Source organism: Tiliqua scincoides, chromosome 2, assembly GCF_035046505.1.
Source record: "Tiliqua scincoides isolate rTilSci1 chromosome 2, rTilSci1.hap2, whole genome shotgun sequence".
Classification (NCBI taxonomy): domain Eukaryota; kingdom Metazoa; phylum Chordata; class Lepidosauria; order Squamata; family Scincidae; genus Tiliqua; species Tiliqua scincoides.
In genome coordinates this window covers 241,619,325-241,632,636 of record NC_089822.1, presented here as the reverse complement: position 1 = coordinate 241,632,636, position 13,312 = coordinate 241,619,325, and the positions used below count along the sequence as shown (strand labels likewise).

Genomic DNA, 13,312 nt, shown 5'->3' with positions numbered 1-13,312 from the left:
CATTGGAGGTGGTGGCAAGTTGGTAGAAGGTTCTCCATGCCTGTCTGTGCCTTCTCCCCTCCCCCGCTGCCACCTCCATGGAATCCAGACTAGCTCCATCACCTTTTCATGCTGTAGCATGTGAGAGGAAGATGGGGAGGACTTACCCCTTCCCCTTAGCATTTAGCACCAGCCTCTAAAGGAGGTGGTAGTAGCAGAAGAATTGGGATAGATGTTAAGTGAAGTGGGCAGGAGTTGGGAGGTTACTCATAAGAACATAAGAACAGCCCCACTGGATCAGGCCACAGGCCCATCTAGTCCAGCTTCCTGTATCTCACAGCGGCCCACCAAATGCCCCAGGAAGCACACCAGATAACAAGAGACCTCATCCTGGTGCCCTCCCTTGCGTCTGGCATTCTGACATAACCCATTTCTAAAACCAGGAGGTTGCGCATACACATCATGGCTTGTACCCCGTCATGGATTTTTCCTCCAGAAACTTGTCCAATCCCCTTTTAAAGGCGTCCAGGCCTCTCCCTCTTATTCCAATTAATTACAACAACAGCAACATCAAAATTAACATTCATGTAATAAATAACAATGTCCCTTGAAGAGCTTGAAGGATGTAAGGATGAGAAAGGAAAGCATGCAGGCCCAACAACAGGCAAAATCTAAATATCAGGGATGTCTCTTTAAGAGCTCATAGGAGGAAGAAGATACACAGGCAGGGCTACAGCAGAAAGGAAAAAAGTGTGGGGAATTTTTACGTTTCATTCCTCAAACGGTTGAGGACTTAAATGCAGGGAAGGGTATACAGGGGAGACTTTTTCCAGTGATGTGGCTCTTTTCCTATATCACTGCACTGGAACTTTCCCATAAGCAAAACCTACCATGCTGTTCACTGTTTTAATGTTAAAAACTCTTACTTCTGACCAATCGCCTGTTTTCCACTCTGGGCACGACAGTTCATTGCATCGTTGCACAGTCACCTTCTCCTGCTGACTGCACTTACTGTCCTCCAGAACATCATTGAAGGTGTTCATGCAGACGGCTCGGCGCCTCTTTGAGCCTCCACCACAGCTCTTAGAGCACTTTAGGGAAGAAAAGAAAATCAGTGGAGGACAGACACCCACTCCCCCAGAACAGCAGGCCATTTAGCTTCAAGGCTGCATTGTTCACAGCGCCCAGAGGTAATTCAGGTAGAAGATGCAAGAATTTATCTTCAGAAAATTCTGGTATTCCTAAAAGGAATATTTCTACCCTAACTCTAAGCAACTCATGGCATGTCCTGGTTAAGACAAAATTTTATCCACTCTATGGAGCATTGAAAATGATTATGCCATGTCACTTCTATACGTTGCATGTAAGCTAACAGTCTGATGGTAATATTGATCTATATCTGCATCTATAGCTATATCTGTATTTGTAATGGAAGAAGCAGCACTCGTGAGAGCAAATGTTGGTAAATAATAGCTTTTTAAAAATCCATTAGTCTTCTTTGTCTTTATTATTCCATTTCACAGATATGGAACTGAGGACCAAAGCTATGCAGTGACTTCATAGCTGGCCTTCAACTGCTAAGCCTAACATTTACTATAATCTGTCAGAGCACATGATCAACGCCTAGTATATTGGAGCCAGACTTATGACTGAACAAAACTGCCCATGGTCAGGGGTGATGTTTCACCACTCTGCATAACTGCTTGTTCTCATGAAAAACAAAACTCTTCCTTTGCATAATTTATGCAGGCTGCGGAAGCAAACCTGTCTTGGCTCAGAATCTGGACTGCCTCACTTCAAAATTTCATTTGTTTTTAGCGCCCACAACTCTGATCATGCCACCCTTCCTCCACAAGCCTTCCCTTTCCAGCTCCCATGGCTTTCTATATTTACCCCTAAATTTCTCTTACTTCTGTCCAGGCTGAATAGCGCCATCCTCCGGTGTTACATTCTGCTGAACATTTTTCCCTAGAGTTTGGTTTAGGTATGCTGCTACAATACTGGTCATCAAATTTCTCAATTTTCCCTTCCAGCTTGTTGTATTTTGTGCAGGAAATCTCCAATGTTTGGTATCCCAGTCCACACTGTGCAGTACATTCACTCTTTCTGGCAATATGCCACCTAAGTATAACCAAGAAGACCGGTTAGCAATGCGTTGTTGATAGGAGACCCACAAGAAAGCTGGCAAGACCATCAGAAATGAGCTTGAAATAGAGAAGCAGAAAGCAGTCTAAACCTAAGAATATTTGCTCAGCCCTGTAAGCCCTGCTGGTTTCCACTGAACTTTAATTTTTTTAAAATGGTCATTCATTTTTAAAAGACAAAAGCTTCTGTAAGCGTTCAGGAAAGCTTTTATCTTAGGGAACTGTCTACTTCAGTGGTTCTCAACGCTTGTCCTCCACTGTACCACTTCACATGGTCCACCTATTCAAAGTACAACGGGAAGAAACTGGCGATGACATCATCACCAGTTATTTTTGGATTAGAGGCCAGATGCAATGCAACAAACACCAGTAAGAGGCTCAGGGTGGACCGGAGAGCTATTTCAAGCATGGAAAAGCATGCTTTGGAGCTCTGCCTGCCAAGCTGAGCTTCCTACCACTGTTTGTTGTGTCACGTTCCTGGTCTCACTGCTGGGCAGCAGGTGTCCAGAGGTCCTGCAAGCACCACCAGACACCACCTCAAGTACCTCTGGTGGTACCTGTACCACTGGTTGAGAAACACTGGCCTACTTGATTCAATGGAAAGCCTTGGGGTTTTGAATCATTGTATAATTTCACAATGTGGCTTCTCTTTCAATTCGCAAGGTGAGGGTTGCTAATTCCTCTTCATACAGAGGATCATGTATTGTAGTAAATGCATGGCAGTAAATGCAGTTCTTCTCATCAATGCAGTCCCCTAATGGGAAAAAGATGCACTTGGTTAAAATCTTTGTAACATGCAACTACAAAAGATACAAAATAAACCATAAAATGCAATACTCCAGTGGAAGGAACACTGTGATTAGAGTGAATTTAAGGACTTCAAACTGCTTCTGTATCTCATCCAGATATATCAGCACATCACCCACTAGCAAATAGAAAACACTGAAGAGACTGCTTCTTATTGCAAGTTACTCCTCAAGCAGAAAACGTTCCATGAAACGGGAACAGACTGCGATTTGTTGACACTGTTCAGAAGGAGGGTCTTTTTTTACAGCAACAGGTTCTTGTCTACCTTATAGCAGGCTATTGGTTAACACAGCCATTTTCAACCACTGTGCCGTGAATAGTTCCCAAGTGTGGGTGGAGGGTCATTTATTAATAGGACCATTGGGGGATATAAGCCCCCACCGACAGCATGGTGTGCTTTGTCAATTGTCCAAAAACGGATGGTGTGCCTTGACAATTTTAGTACCTTGGCAGTGTGCCATGAGACAAAAGAGATTGAAAATCACTGGGTTAACAGATGGGGGTGCATGGAGGAAGATGTCAAAGCAAAGCCCTCCCTGCTATAATAAATGAGAGACTGGTAAAGACTGCCAATTCCTGTTGGCATCCAAGCCAGTTGTGGCATTATCTCTTTTAGAGGCATTGCTGGATTTGGAGAGAATATCCACTGGTACAAGAAAGGAGAGCCTTGGACTAAAAGAGTAGCAAGGATAACCAGGCTTAAAAGGACAGACAGACAGACAGACAGACAGACAGACAGACAGACATGTGTACATGTCCATGACATGTCCATGAAAGTGAGATGACACGACTTCACACATGTACTTGTTACTGACAGAGAGAAGAACAGGACATTTGGGGCTGCGGTTTTTGGTGTCTGCTACATGTCTCTCATAATGTGCAGTTCCTCAGGATAAACAGTATCATGTATGGCAGACCTTTGGTGTGAAGCAAGAGAAAGCAACCGTTCATGTTTCTTCAGTATGACAACCACAGCAAAGACAGATATTTAGACACAGCTGAATTTCAGGGTCAATCCAACACTGCCAGACATTCATTTCAATACATGTTAAGACAAAAAAGCAATCTTCTGTATAGCAGTACTCTGTTAATAGAACAGCAACAAGGCACCTATCCAATTTCATATGCTGCAATGTTTCACAGATGAAAACATGGGCTCATGTATATGCATAGCACCCTTTCAAATGAAGGATCACTGCCTTAACTCCCCTTCCCACACTATTGCTCAAGACTCTTTTCTATCTGCTGCACTCTGCATTACCCTGAAAAAGTCTGTCCTGCAGAAGCTTCTGGAGTAGGATTTGTAGTAAACAGGGTGTAACAAATTCCTCTTTTAAAAATTTAAAAATATTTTACAGAATTTCAAATCGCACAATGGATCTAATTCCCCTTATGATGGAAGAATTGCATCTCACACACATTAAGGAACATTTACTTTCAGGAGAGACCTTTAGAAGTAGGATGAATCAAGGGAAATTAGTGTACAAATGCTCAGTCTTTAAAAGGATTCCCCAGTTATAGGAGCAGTGATCTGCCAGGAACAAGTACCAGAAAAAAAGGGACTGTCCCTGACAAACAGTGTATTTGGACCATATGCAATTCTGGTTGCCAGATGGATACAGAACTGAAAAAAGGGGGCCGACACTGTGGGTATTTATATTATGAAGATGTAGTGTTCTAAAACAAAAGGCTTCCTTCATGTTTGACGAGGTTGCAATGTTCTGGAAAAAAAGAAAAACACCCTTCAAATAGGAAACTCATATTAACCCTTCAAGTAAGTGGCATCTGGCAATCTTCAGCATAAGTGTAATCTAAACGAATAGCAAAGGTATTTGGAGCTGGTTTCTACTGGTTTCTGAAAGTTAGCATTTCCCAGTTGTGGTTTTTTTTTGGGGGGGTGGGGTGGGGTTATAACCATCAAAAACAAGTTGCCATCCAGACAAGTTATTTCTGTCGTGCCCAATTTTTACTGCAATGTTGGGGAAGTTTACTGCAATGTTTACTTGAAGTTGGGGAAATCGTATTACAAGTTACACGCTTTTATATGCAAGTTCATTCTTTTGGACCAAGAACCTTCTGAAGAACCTAAGGTAAGATATTAGGGCACAATCCTAACCAGGTCTACTCAAAAGTAGATACTATTTTGTTCAATGGGGCTTACTCTCAGGAAAGTGTGGTTAGGATTGCAGCCTATTGAATCATATTATGGAATAATGACATTTAGCTCTAAGGAATGCACTAGGAAATGATGCAGTAGTCTGATACCAGCATATGGGAGGGTATCAGTGGTGGCTGGTAAGAATACAGAGATCTTCAAGTACTGCTGCCACCACTTACTGAGGCACAGCTTTGTCAAGCAAGAATACACCAATGGGCCCCCACACACCTTAAGCTCTCAAATATCTGATTACAGGCTTGCGCAGCTTAACAACCTTCCGCTTAATGACAACCGCATATACGATGGTGGTCAAAGCACAACAAAGAGGCTCTTAACGAGGCTGTCAGGAGTCCCAGAGCCTGCAGCAGAGTGCCTGTTTACGCAACAAAGAGGCTCTTAAAGCAAAGAAGAGGCAATCTGTCTCCAGCAGCTGGGGCAGCTAGCAAGTATCTGACAGGAAGTGCCTGATTAAACAACAGAGGTACTAGAATGGGCTGAATGTTCACTTAACAACCTAACCACATAACAGTGGGGGATCAGAGAACATATCCCTGTCGTTAAGTGGCACACACTTTATTTATTGAGCAAATATTCCATACTAGGTATTAGCAATGGCACCCATTCTTGTGATGCCGAGGGACCACAATGAGCTTGTCCGCAATCCAAACCCAAACTTCCACTGAGACTCACACAGTTTGGAATGGGTTGCAAGCAGCAGCACCATTTACTAAGCTCACCTCTGTTAAGAGGCAGGGAAGGGAATGGTATTGCGAAGTCTTGCAACACAGGAAATTTCTATTGTAAAAGCAACAATTGGTGCTAGGAAACCTAAGAACTCGGATTTATTCCTGAATCCAACAGGAAATATTCAAAAAGACCCCTTAAGTGCTAAGGGCAAAACCTCATAAGAAAAAGGTTCAACTGCATTCACAGACCCTTCCTCAACAGGTCAAACAGGCACAGCCTTTGCAATGTGCACTCTGAGGACCAAAAATATTCCTTTTGGATATTATTGCATCTACCATTCTGCTCTCCTCCCGATGTTTCTGAGCAAAATACTTGGGGTTATCCCATTTTATCCTCACTACAACTCAGGACTGAGGTTAATTAGAAGTCAGGGCCCCTGGTTAAACACAAAACCAAACCTAGATCTCACCGGAGATAGTGGCATACTCTGCTCTCTGCAGGTTCAGTATGCGGTATTAGGCTGGACTTGTCCCTTTCGGAAATATACTGGGAGTCTGCCACTAAGTCAGAAACTTGTCTGAACTCTTTCAAAAATGTTTTTTAGAAGAATTGCTTGAAACATGTCCTAAGACTCAATTATTTTCCCAAACCATTTGCCTCCTAACATTGCCCTAATTCTTAAGAGATTCCTTAAGCCAGTGGTTTTCAAACTCTCAGGGAGAGTTTCAGCAGCTCTAAGGTCTTGTGGGGGTGGGGGGGAGGCAGTTGGGGCGGAGGGGGGGGGAGGCAGCAACCTTCTGCAGGGCTCCCCACAGCTTCAGAAGTGAAACTGGAGCGATTGCACTCCACCTCCGCTTTAGCGGAAGTGGGGCGCGATTGCTCCACTTTCGCTTTCAAAGCTGCAGGGAGCCCTGCAGAAGGTCACGCAGGGCTCCCCACACCCCTGGGAGGCTGCAGGAGGCTTGGGTAAGTGGACTCAAGCCCCTGCAGCCCCCTGAGCGGCGTGATCCTGGGGATTGCACCGCTGCCTTCTCCCTGCCTCCAGGCTGCCCCCGCCCCTTAAGGGGAAACAGGTTAGGGCTCACAGACTGGGGTGTCGCGACGCCCCAGTCTGAAAAGCCCTGCCTTAAGAGAAGGGACGTGAGCCCCGACATGAGTCAGAGCCCAATCCTGTGCATGTCTACTCAGAAGCAAGTCCCATTAGAGTCAGTGGGGCTCAATTCCAGGAAAGTGTGGACAGGATTAGGCTGTCAGTTGTCAGAAAGGGAAGGAGGATATTACAGAAACTGTTTGCAATCTAACCCCTTGTAAAGTGTTTGTTCAAAAATTCAAGGCTCAGGAGAGAAACTCCAGAACATGAAAATAGTTTCAGTCATGTCCCTGAGCTTGTTGGAGCTGCTGACAATGAACGACTCAGCTTGTGGCATTTCTGATATCTGCAAAGGGGAAACACGGGAGTCTTTCTCAGGAGAAGAGAGAAATTGAGAGGTATCATTGCTCTTTATTGTGTTTGTTGAACGTCAGTACTACTATTTATCTCTTGCCACACTCTGGTCTTGCATTTCATAAGGAGTTCACAAGTGGAACTCCTTGTTCTTGAAAGGTAGACTACAAGGAGCTACTTCTCTCCATCATGACCACACTGCCACTGTGAGGTAGAGTCAAGAAAAAGAGGAGGTAGTACTGCTAGTAGCACTACTGAGGTAAAAATTAAGAAGGGCAAGAAGGCCTCATGGACCTCTTCTGGGGAACTACATATTGCAATTTGGTCACAGCCACTGCTTATTTTCTGGGTTTGGTTGCAGTCAACGCAATATTTGTTGTCTCTCATTGCTTCTGGTTGCTGCTCTGTGGCTATTCAAATGACACAGAAGACAGGTTATCAACCTGTCTTCTCAGTCCTGAGCAGGAGAGAAAAAGAAAGCCACTTGAAAATAAGATCCTCTTGTTATCTGTCATGTTAGGCAGACAGGAGAAAGAAAACATAATTTACATTTGAGGAGAGACTGAAAAGTGCCTCCAGTTCATCCTTCCCATCACCAGCTACCCATCTCCAGTTCTCAAATGTATGGCTTTTTGCTTGGGTACTGGGGAGGACAATCAGAAAGGGTTGGCTAGAAGAGGAGATAAATTCCATTTTGAGTCAGATGGTGACAAAGTCTATGTCCAGCTTGAAATAAGGTGAAGCTTTAGGACATAGGGGAGGTTGTAACTTGAATTATCCAGCTCACTAAGCCCAAGAAACAAAATTTCTAACTACATTTTAATTGTTAGAATTTCTGTTCAAGACCAAGTGGATAAAAATCAGAAAGTCTTATTCACATTCCTGCTAACTTCCAAGACTTCAATTTAACGAATAACACAGGCCCACAAAATTGAGGGTCAGAAAAGTTTTTCCCAAACTTTATGGTGGTTTGATATGAATTTGGGGTGTCTGTTCCAAAAATGGCATCCATTTTGCCCCATCACATCTAGTTTTGGAGATATAGTATAGCCTCATTAGTGAATGGTTCAAGCAGCTTCCTCATGAGGAAGCCATGGTGTAGGCTTCCTCATGAGGAAGCTGCTTGAACCATTCACTAAAGAGGCTATGCCATGTCTCCAAAACTAGATGTGATGGGGCAAAACGGATGCCATTTTTGTTATTGGTACCCCAAATATACCCAGGAATTGGTGTAATGTTTAAGGAAGCAAAATGTGCGTTGGCCTGTGTAATAGGGGATGAGGGCAGTATCCATGGTTTTATGTATCTGTGGATAGGGTGGGGGAAGTACCCATGGTTTCACATATCTGTGAATAAGGGATGCTCCTCTCCACGCCCCCACCCTCTGGAGGTGCCTCCCTCCCCTCCGGAGGGGCTTCTGAGCCCTGCAGTGGCCATGGACATTTGCCTTAGCAGGCCTCAGAATGGCCATTTTCAGCCAAAAAATGTCACTTCCGGTTTTCAGTCGAACATGGCCATTCTGAGGCCTGCTGAGGCTGTGGGCGTATGTTCAGAGGGGAGTAGTTTCAGCTATCCACAGGGGGTTCTGGAAGGGAACCCCCCCCCCCGAATAAGAGAGTACATTTGTATGTTCCCTAAACCCTATGCTAATTTCTTGAAACAACAAAAACATGGTGTACAACAATGTCTCTCAACCCAACAATGGTAGCAGAACCAGTCTCTCCACAAGCTAAATCAATGCCATATCATTGTACACTTTGGTTTTTAGCATGTTTGTGACTGAGGTATAAACAAAACAGACAGAAATTAGGAAACAGGGCAAGCCTAAAATATACATTGCAACAAAGAGTATACACATTCCACACACAAGTTCAGGGAATACCTTAATTCACAGTTTGTGTTACACAGCTCAGTCACTGGATCAGGTTGGGGAATTCCATCGCATCTTTGGTCAGACACCATGAGTTGGTCAGACTCCCGAGTGCAAATAAGTTTCCTTTTTCGTTCCCCTAAATGGAAAAGAGAGAGTTGTACTTACACAGCAAATTGTGTGTTGGCAGGACAGCTGCACAGCAAAATGATGAATAATGTACACAACTGCTGCGTTGATTTTTAGCATATGCAGGTTGGTTTTATGCTGTTGTATACTGGTTTATGTTTTTTCATTATATCAACCTTTGTTGTTTTTACATTTCATTATATTATTTCTTCATTTTTTACTGTATTTTTATCCCACTTTTCTCCCCACATGGGGACCCAAAGCAGCTTACAAAACATCATTAAAAAACAGAAAATATCAGAAACTAATAAAATCACAGTTACATAAGAACATAAGAACATAAGAACAGCCCCACTGGATCAGGCCATAGGCCCATCTAGTCCAGCTTCCTGTATCTCACAGCGGCCCACCAAATGCCCCAGGGAGCACACCAGATAAGTTAAAACAGTTAAAACAATTATGAAATATCCCAAAAACTCAGCACATTTAAAACAATCAAAAAACAATCACAATAAACCACAAGAGCAGAACCACAGCAGACACCTTATACCAAAGGGCAGAACCTGTAAAATCCAGATGTTTTGTTAAAAGAACGATATATATTATTTTTATATTGGAAGCAATCTTGGTTCTGTAAGGCAAAAGGTGGCACACAAATAAGCAACTAAGGGCGCAATCCTAACCCCTTATGTCAGTGCTTTCCAGCACTGGCATAGCAGTGCCAATGGGACATATGCTGCATCCTGCAGTTGGGTGGCACTCACAGAAGTCTCCTCAAAATAAGGGAATGGTTGTTCCCTTACCTCAGAGCTGCATTGCCCTTATTCAGTGCTGGAAAGCACTGACATAAGGGGTTAGGATTGCGCCCTAAAAATAATATCCAAGAACTCTTTGTTTGCAAAGTTCCACATGTGAATGAGTAATTGCAAGCAGACTCCAGAGTATGTTTGTGCCTCACAGTTTAATCTACCTATTTGCTTTCAGCAGCGGAAGACAGTACGTAAACAGCAAGCGGAGTGGTTTGTGAAGCAACTTGAAAACATAAAACAGCCATATAGCATTATCAAATGACTTAAAGACAACATATAGTACATCGTTCCATTATGTCAGTTCTTGGAAAACCTAACACTTCAATTGGAAGCTAAAAGCAGACAAGAGAAATACATTTGTCACTACCACCCAAATCTAAGATAAACCAATAAATAAAGCAAATTATTTTTTAAATACCCTAAAGTAACAAACCTTGGCACAGTTTACTGCAAGGTTGCCAAGGGCCATAGATATTCCAATAAAACTGTTGAGGTTTATCTTCAATAGGAATATTGAATGTGTATCGCACATCAGGGTTGTATAAATTACCCACTGATAAAACCTAAGGAAAGATATAGAAAAAGCAGAAAATGAATTGAAGAGCTGATATTCTCTCAAAACTAAATTAGGAGAGCAGCAGCTGTACTGTTTTCCTTTTAAAAAAACAACATATATATGTCTTTAACCTGAAGAATTATTTCTTGTTCAATACGGTATGTAGAATTGATTCGTTCAATGGGAGTGTCCGAGCCACTGTATTCTATCACAGCATTTCCAACTCTGATTTCCTTTTTAAACATGCTGACAACATAGTCTCCATTTAATACGAAGCCTTCGTTACTTGACAATGCTATGTACAGAGAAAGAAACAAATGAAATCATTTTAATTAGTGTAATTTGCTTGCAAAGATCAGAAGCAACATCCTTTGCAGCTTGTATCCTATTTATCAAACATCTAACATGAAGTCAGGAACTTAATATCTAGAAGCAATCAAGGCAGAATAAAATTGAGGGGGAATCACAGACCACACACTTAGTCCTATGGCACACACAATGTAGGTAACCTGGAATGGTTTGCATAGTCTGTGTACTTTTAAAGTGTATAAGTATTCCAGGCTGTGTATAAGTATTCCAGAATAGTTCCCATCTACAGAATAAGTGGCCTGGAATAAAACACAAATTTGGTGGTTTGCACTAGATTCGCTGAACAACCCTAAGGGCGCAATCCTAACTCCTTATGTCAGTGCTTTCCAGCATTGACATAAGGGCAATGCAGCTCTGAGGTAAGGGAACAAACATTCCCTTACTTTGAGGATGCCTCCGTGAGTGACACCCACCTGCAGGATGCAGCACATGTCCCATTGGCTGGAAAGCACTGACATAAGGGGTTAGGATTGCGCCCTTAATTGGATTAATCTTGCTGAAAGAGACAGTGGTCCATCTGACTCTCTCCAATGGTTTTCAGCATGAAATGCCACAGAGCAAGTACATGTCAGCAAAGGTGACTCATACAGCTCTCTATTTCTTGGCATTCACACTGTGCCTGTGTGGAACTTCAAGTCTGTTTTTACAGACTATAGACTACAAATTCTTACAGCATTTCAGAAGCTAAATTCTCTTACAACACAATCCCAACTGTGCCTATTCAAACGTATGTCCCATTGAATATAGACAGATTTACTTCAGAGTGAACATGCATGGAACAGTGTTGCTGACAACCAGTGCAAATCCAATTCTAAAATGCCAACTAATTTTGGGCAATCCAACTTAAGCCTTCCCTTGGTTCTTCCCTAGTAAGAAGCCAGAATGGGTATTCCACTATATCAAGGATTCAGAGCAAAAAACCCCGAGAGGAGCACATTGCATTTACAGACAGCTACCACTGAGTGGCAATCAAGATACTGGCCAACATGGCCACGGATCCAGACTTCACACTGAAGGCATTGCAGTACTGGATCCCCAGACAGGCTTCTACATACCCTTGCTACAGAAGACAGACTTTTCTTTTCATATATACATTCCCTACATGTGGATGACATGCACACCAACCCTGGAGTGGAAAGCGCCTAGCCTCAAAAAACAGTGATCTAAATGGGGAGAGCACTCGACGTGCTGCAACTAGAGATCAATTTAAGAAGTTCTTCTTAGTGATATTGGGGCTCTATCCAATTTCTGACTCCAACGTTAGAATAAACACATCAAAATGCAAGAAGAGACTTGCTAGATCCTGTTTTCCACAATGGCTGACCAGATGCCTTAGGAAGGCCTGGAAATAGTATTCCTAAGCTGTTAAGAACATAAGAACAGACCTACTGGATCATACCATAGGCCCATCTAGTCCAGCTTCCTGTATCTCACAGCAGCCCACCAAATGCCCCAGGGAGCACACCAGATAACAAGAGACCTCATCCTGGTGCCCTCCCTTGCATCTGGCATTCTGACATAGCCCATTTCCAAAATCAGGAGGTTGCACATAAAACATCATGGCTTGTAACCCGTAATGGATTTTTCCTTCAGAAACTTGTCCAATCCCCTTTTAAAGGCATCCAGGCCAGATGCCATCACCACATCCTGTGGCAAGGAGTTCCACAGACCAACCACACGCTGAGTAAAGAAATATTTTCTTTTGTCTGTTCTAACTCTCCCAACACTCAATTTTAGTGGATATCCCCTGGTTCTGGGTGTTATGTGAGAGTGTAAAGAGCATCTCTCTATCCACTCTGTCCATCCCCTGCATAATTCTGTATGTCTCAATCATGTCCCCCCTCAGGCGCCTCTTTTCTAGGCTGAAGAGGACCAAACGCTGTAACCTTTCCTCAAAAGGAAGGTGTCCCAGCCCAGTAATCATCTTAGTCACTCTCTTTTGCACCTTTTCCATTTCCACTATGTCCTTTTTGAGATGTGGCGACCAGAACTGGACTCAATACTCCAGGTGTGGCCTTACCATAGATTTGTACAACGGCTTGATTTGTACAGATAGATTTGTACAAGGAGCTGTTGCTCTTGGCAACTGCTATTCAGAGGCACATTGCTTCTGAACATGGAATTTCTATTTTGGCATCATCAGCTATCTAAGCAGAGTGTTCATGTATTGTCAAGTGTAGGCCACACAACCTTTGCTTGCTTGCCTATTTACTCACTTACTTATCTATTCATAAAAATTTATATCCTGCCTTTCTCCAAATGGCACTCAAGGAGGATAAGTTAACATACACAGAAGTTGTGCTTGGTGGGGAAGCACCACAATTTCCCAGTAAACAGACTGGGTACTTTGAATCCTGAGA

The 13,312-nt window shown here is 43.0% G+C and overlaps 1 protein-coding gene across 1 annotated transcript in view; it reads right to left on the bottom strand.

Moving 5' to 3' along the window:
* ADAMTS9 (ADAM metallopeptidase with thrombospondin type 1 motif 9) overlaps window positions 1-13,312 on the bottom strand; it is a 167,899-nt gene that overhangs the window by 66,310 nt on the left and 88,277 nt on the right. Inside the window, exons 17-21 of the mRNA XM_066613881.1 lie at window positions 10,715-10,878; window positions 10,461-10,590; window positions 9,102-9,228; window positions 1,890-2,100; window positions 906-1,070 (exon numbers count right to left, since the gene is read on the bottom strand). Coding sequence (XP_066469978.1) covers window positions 906-1,070; window positions 1,890-2,100; window positions 9,102-9,228; window positions 10,461-10,590; window positions 10,715-10,878 — 797 coding nt within the window. The remainder of the gene's footprint in view (window positions 1-905; window positions 1,071-1,889; window positions 2,101-9,101; window positions 9,229-10,460; window positions 10,591-10,714; window positions 10,879-13,312) is intronic.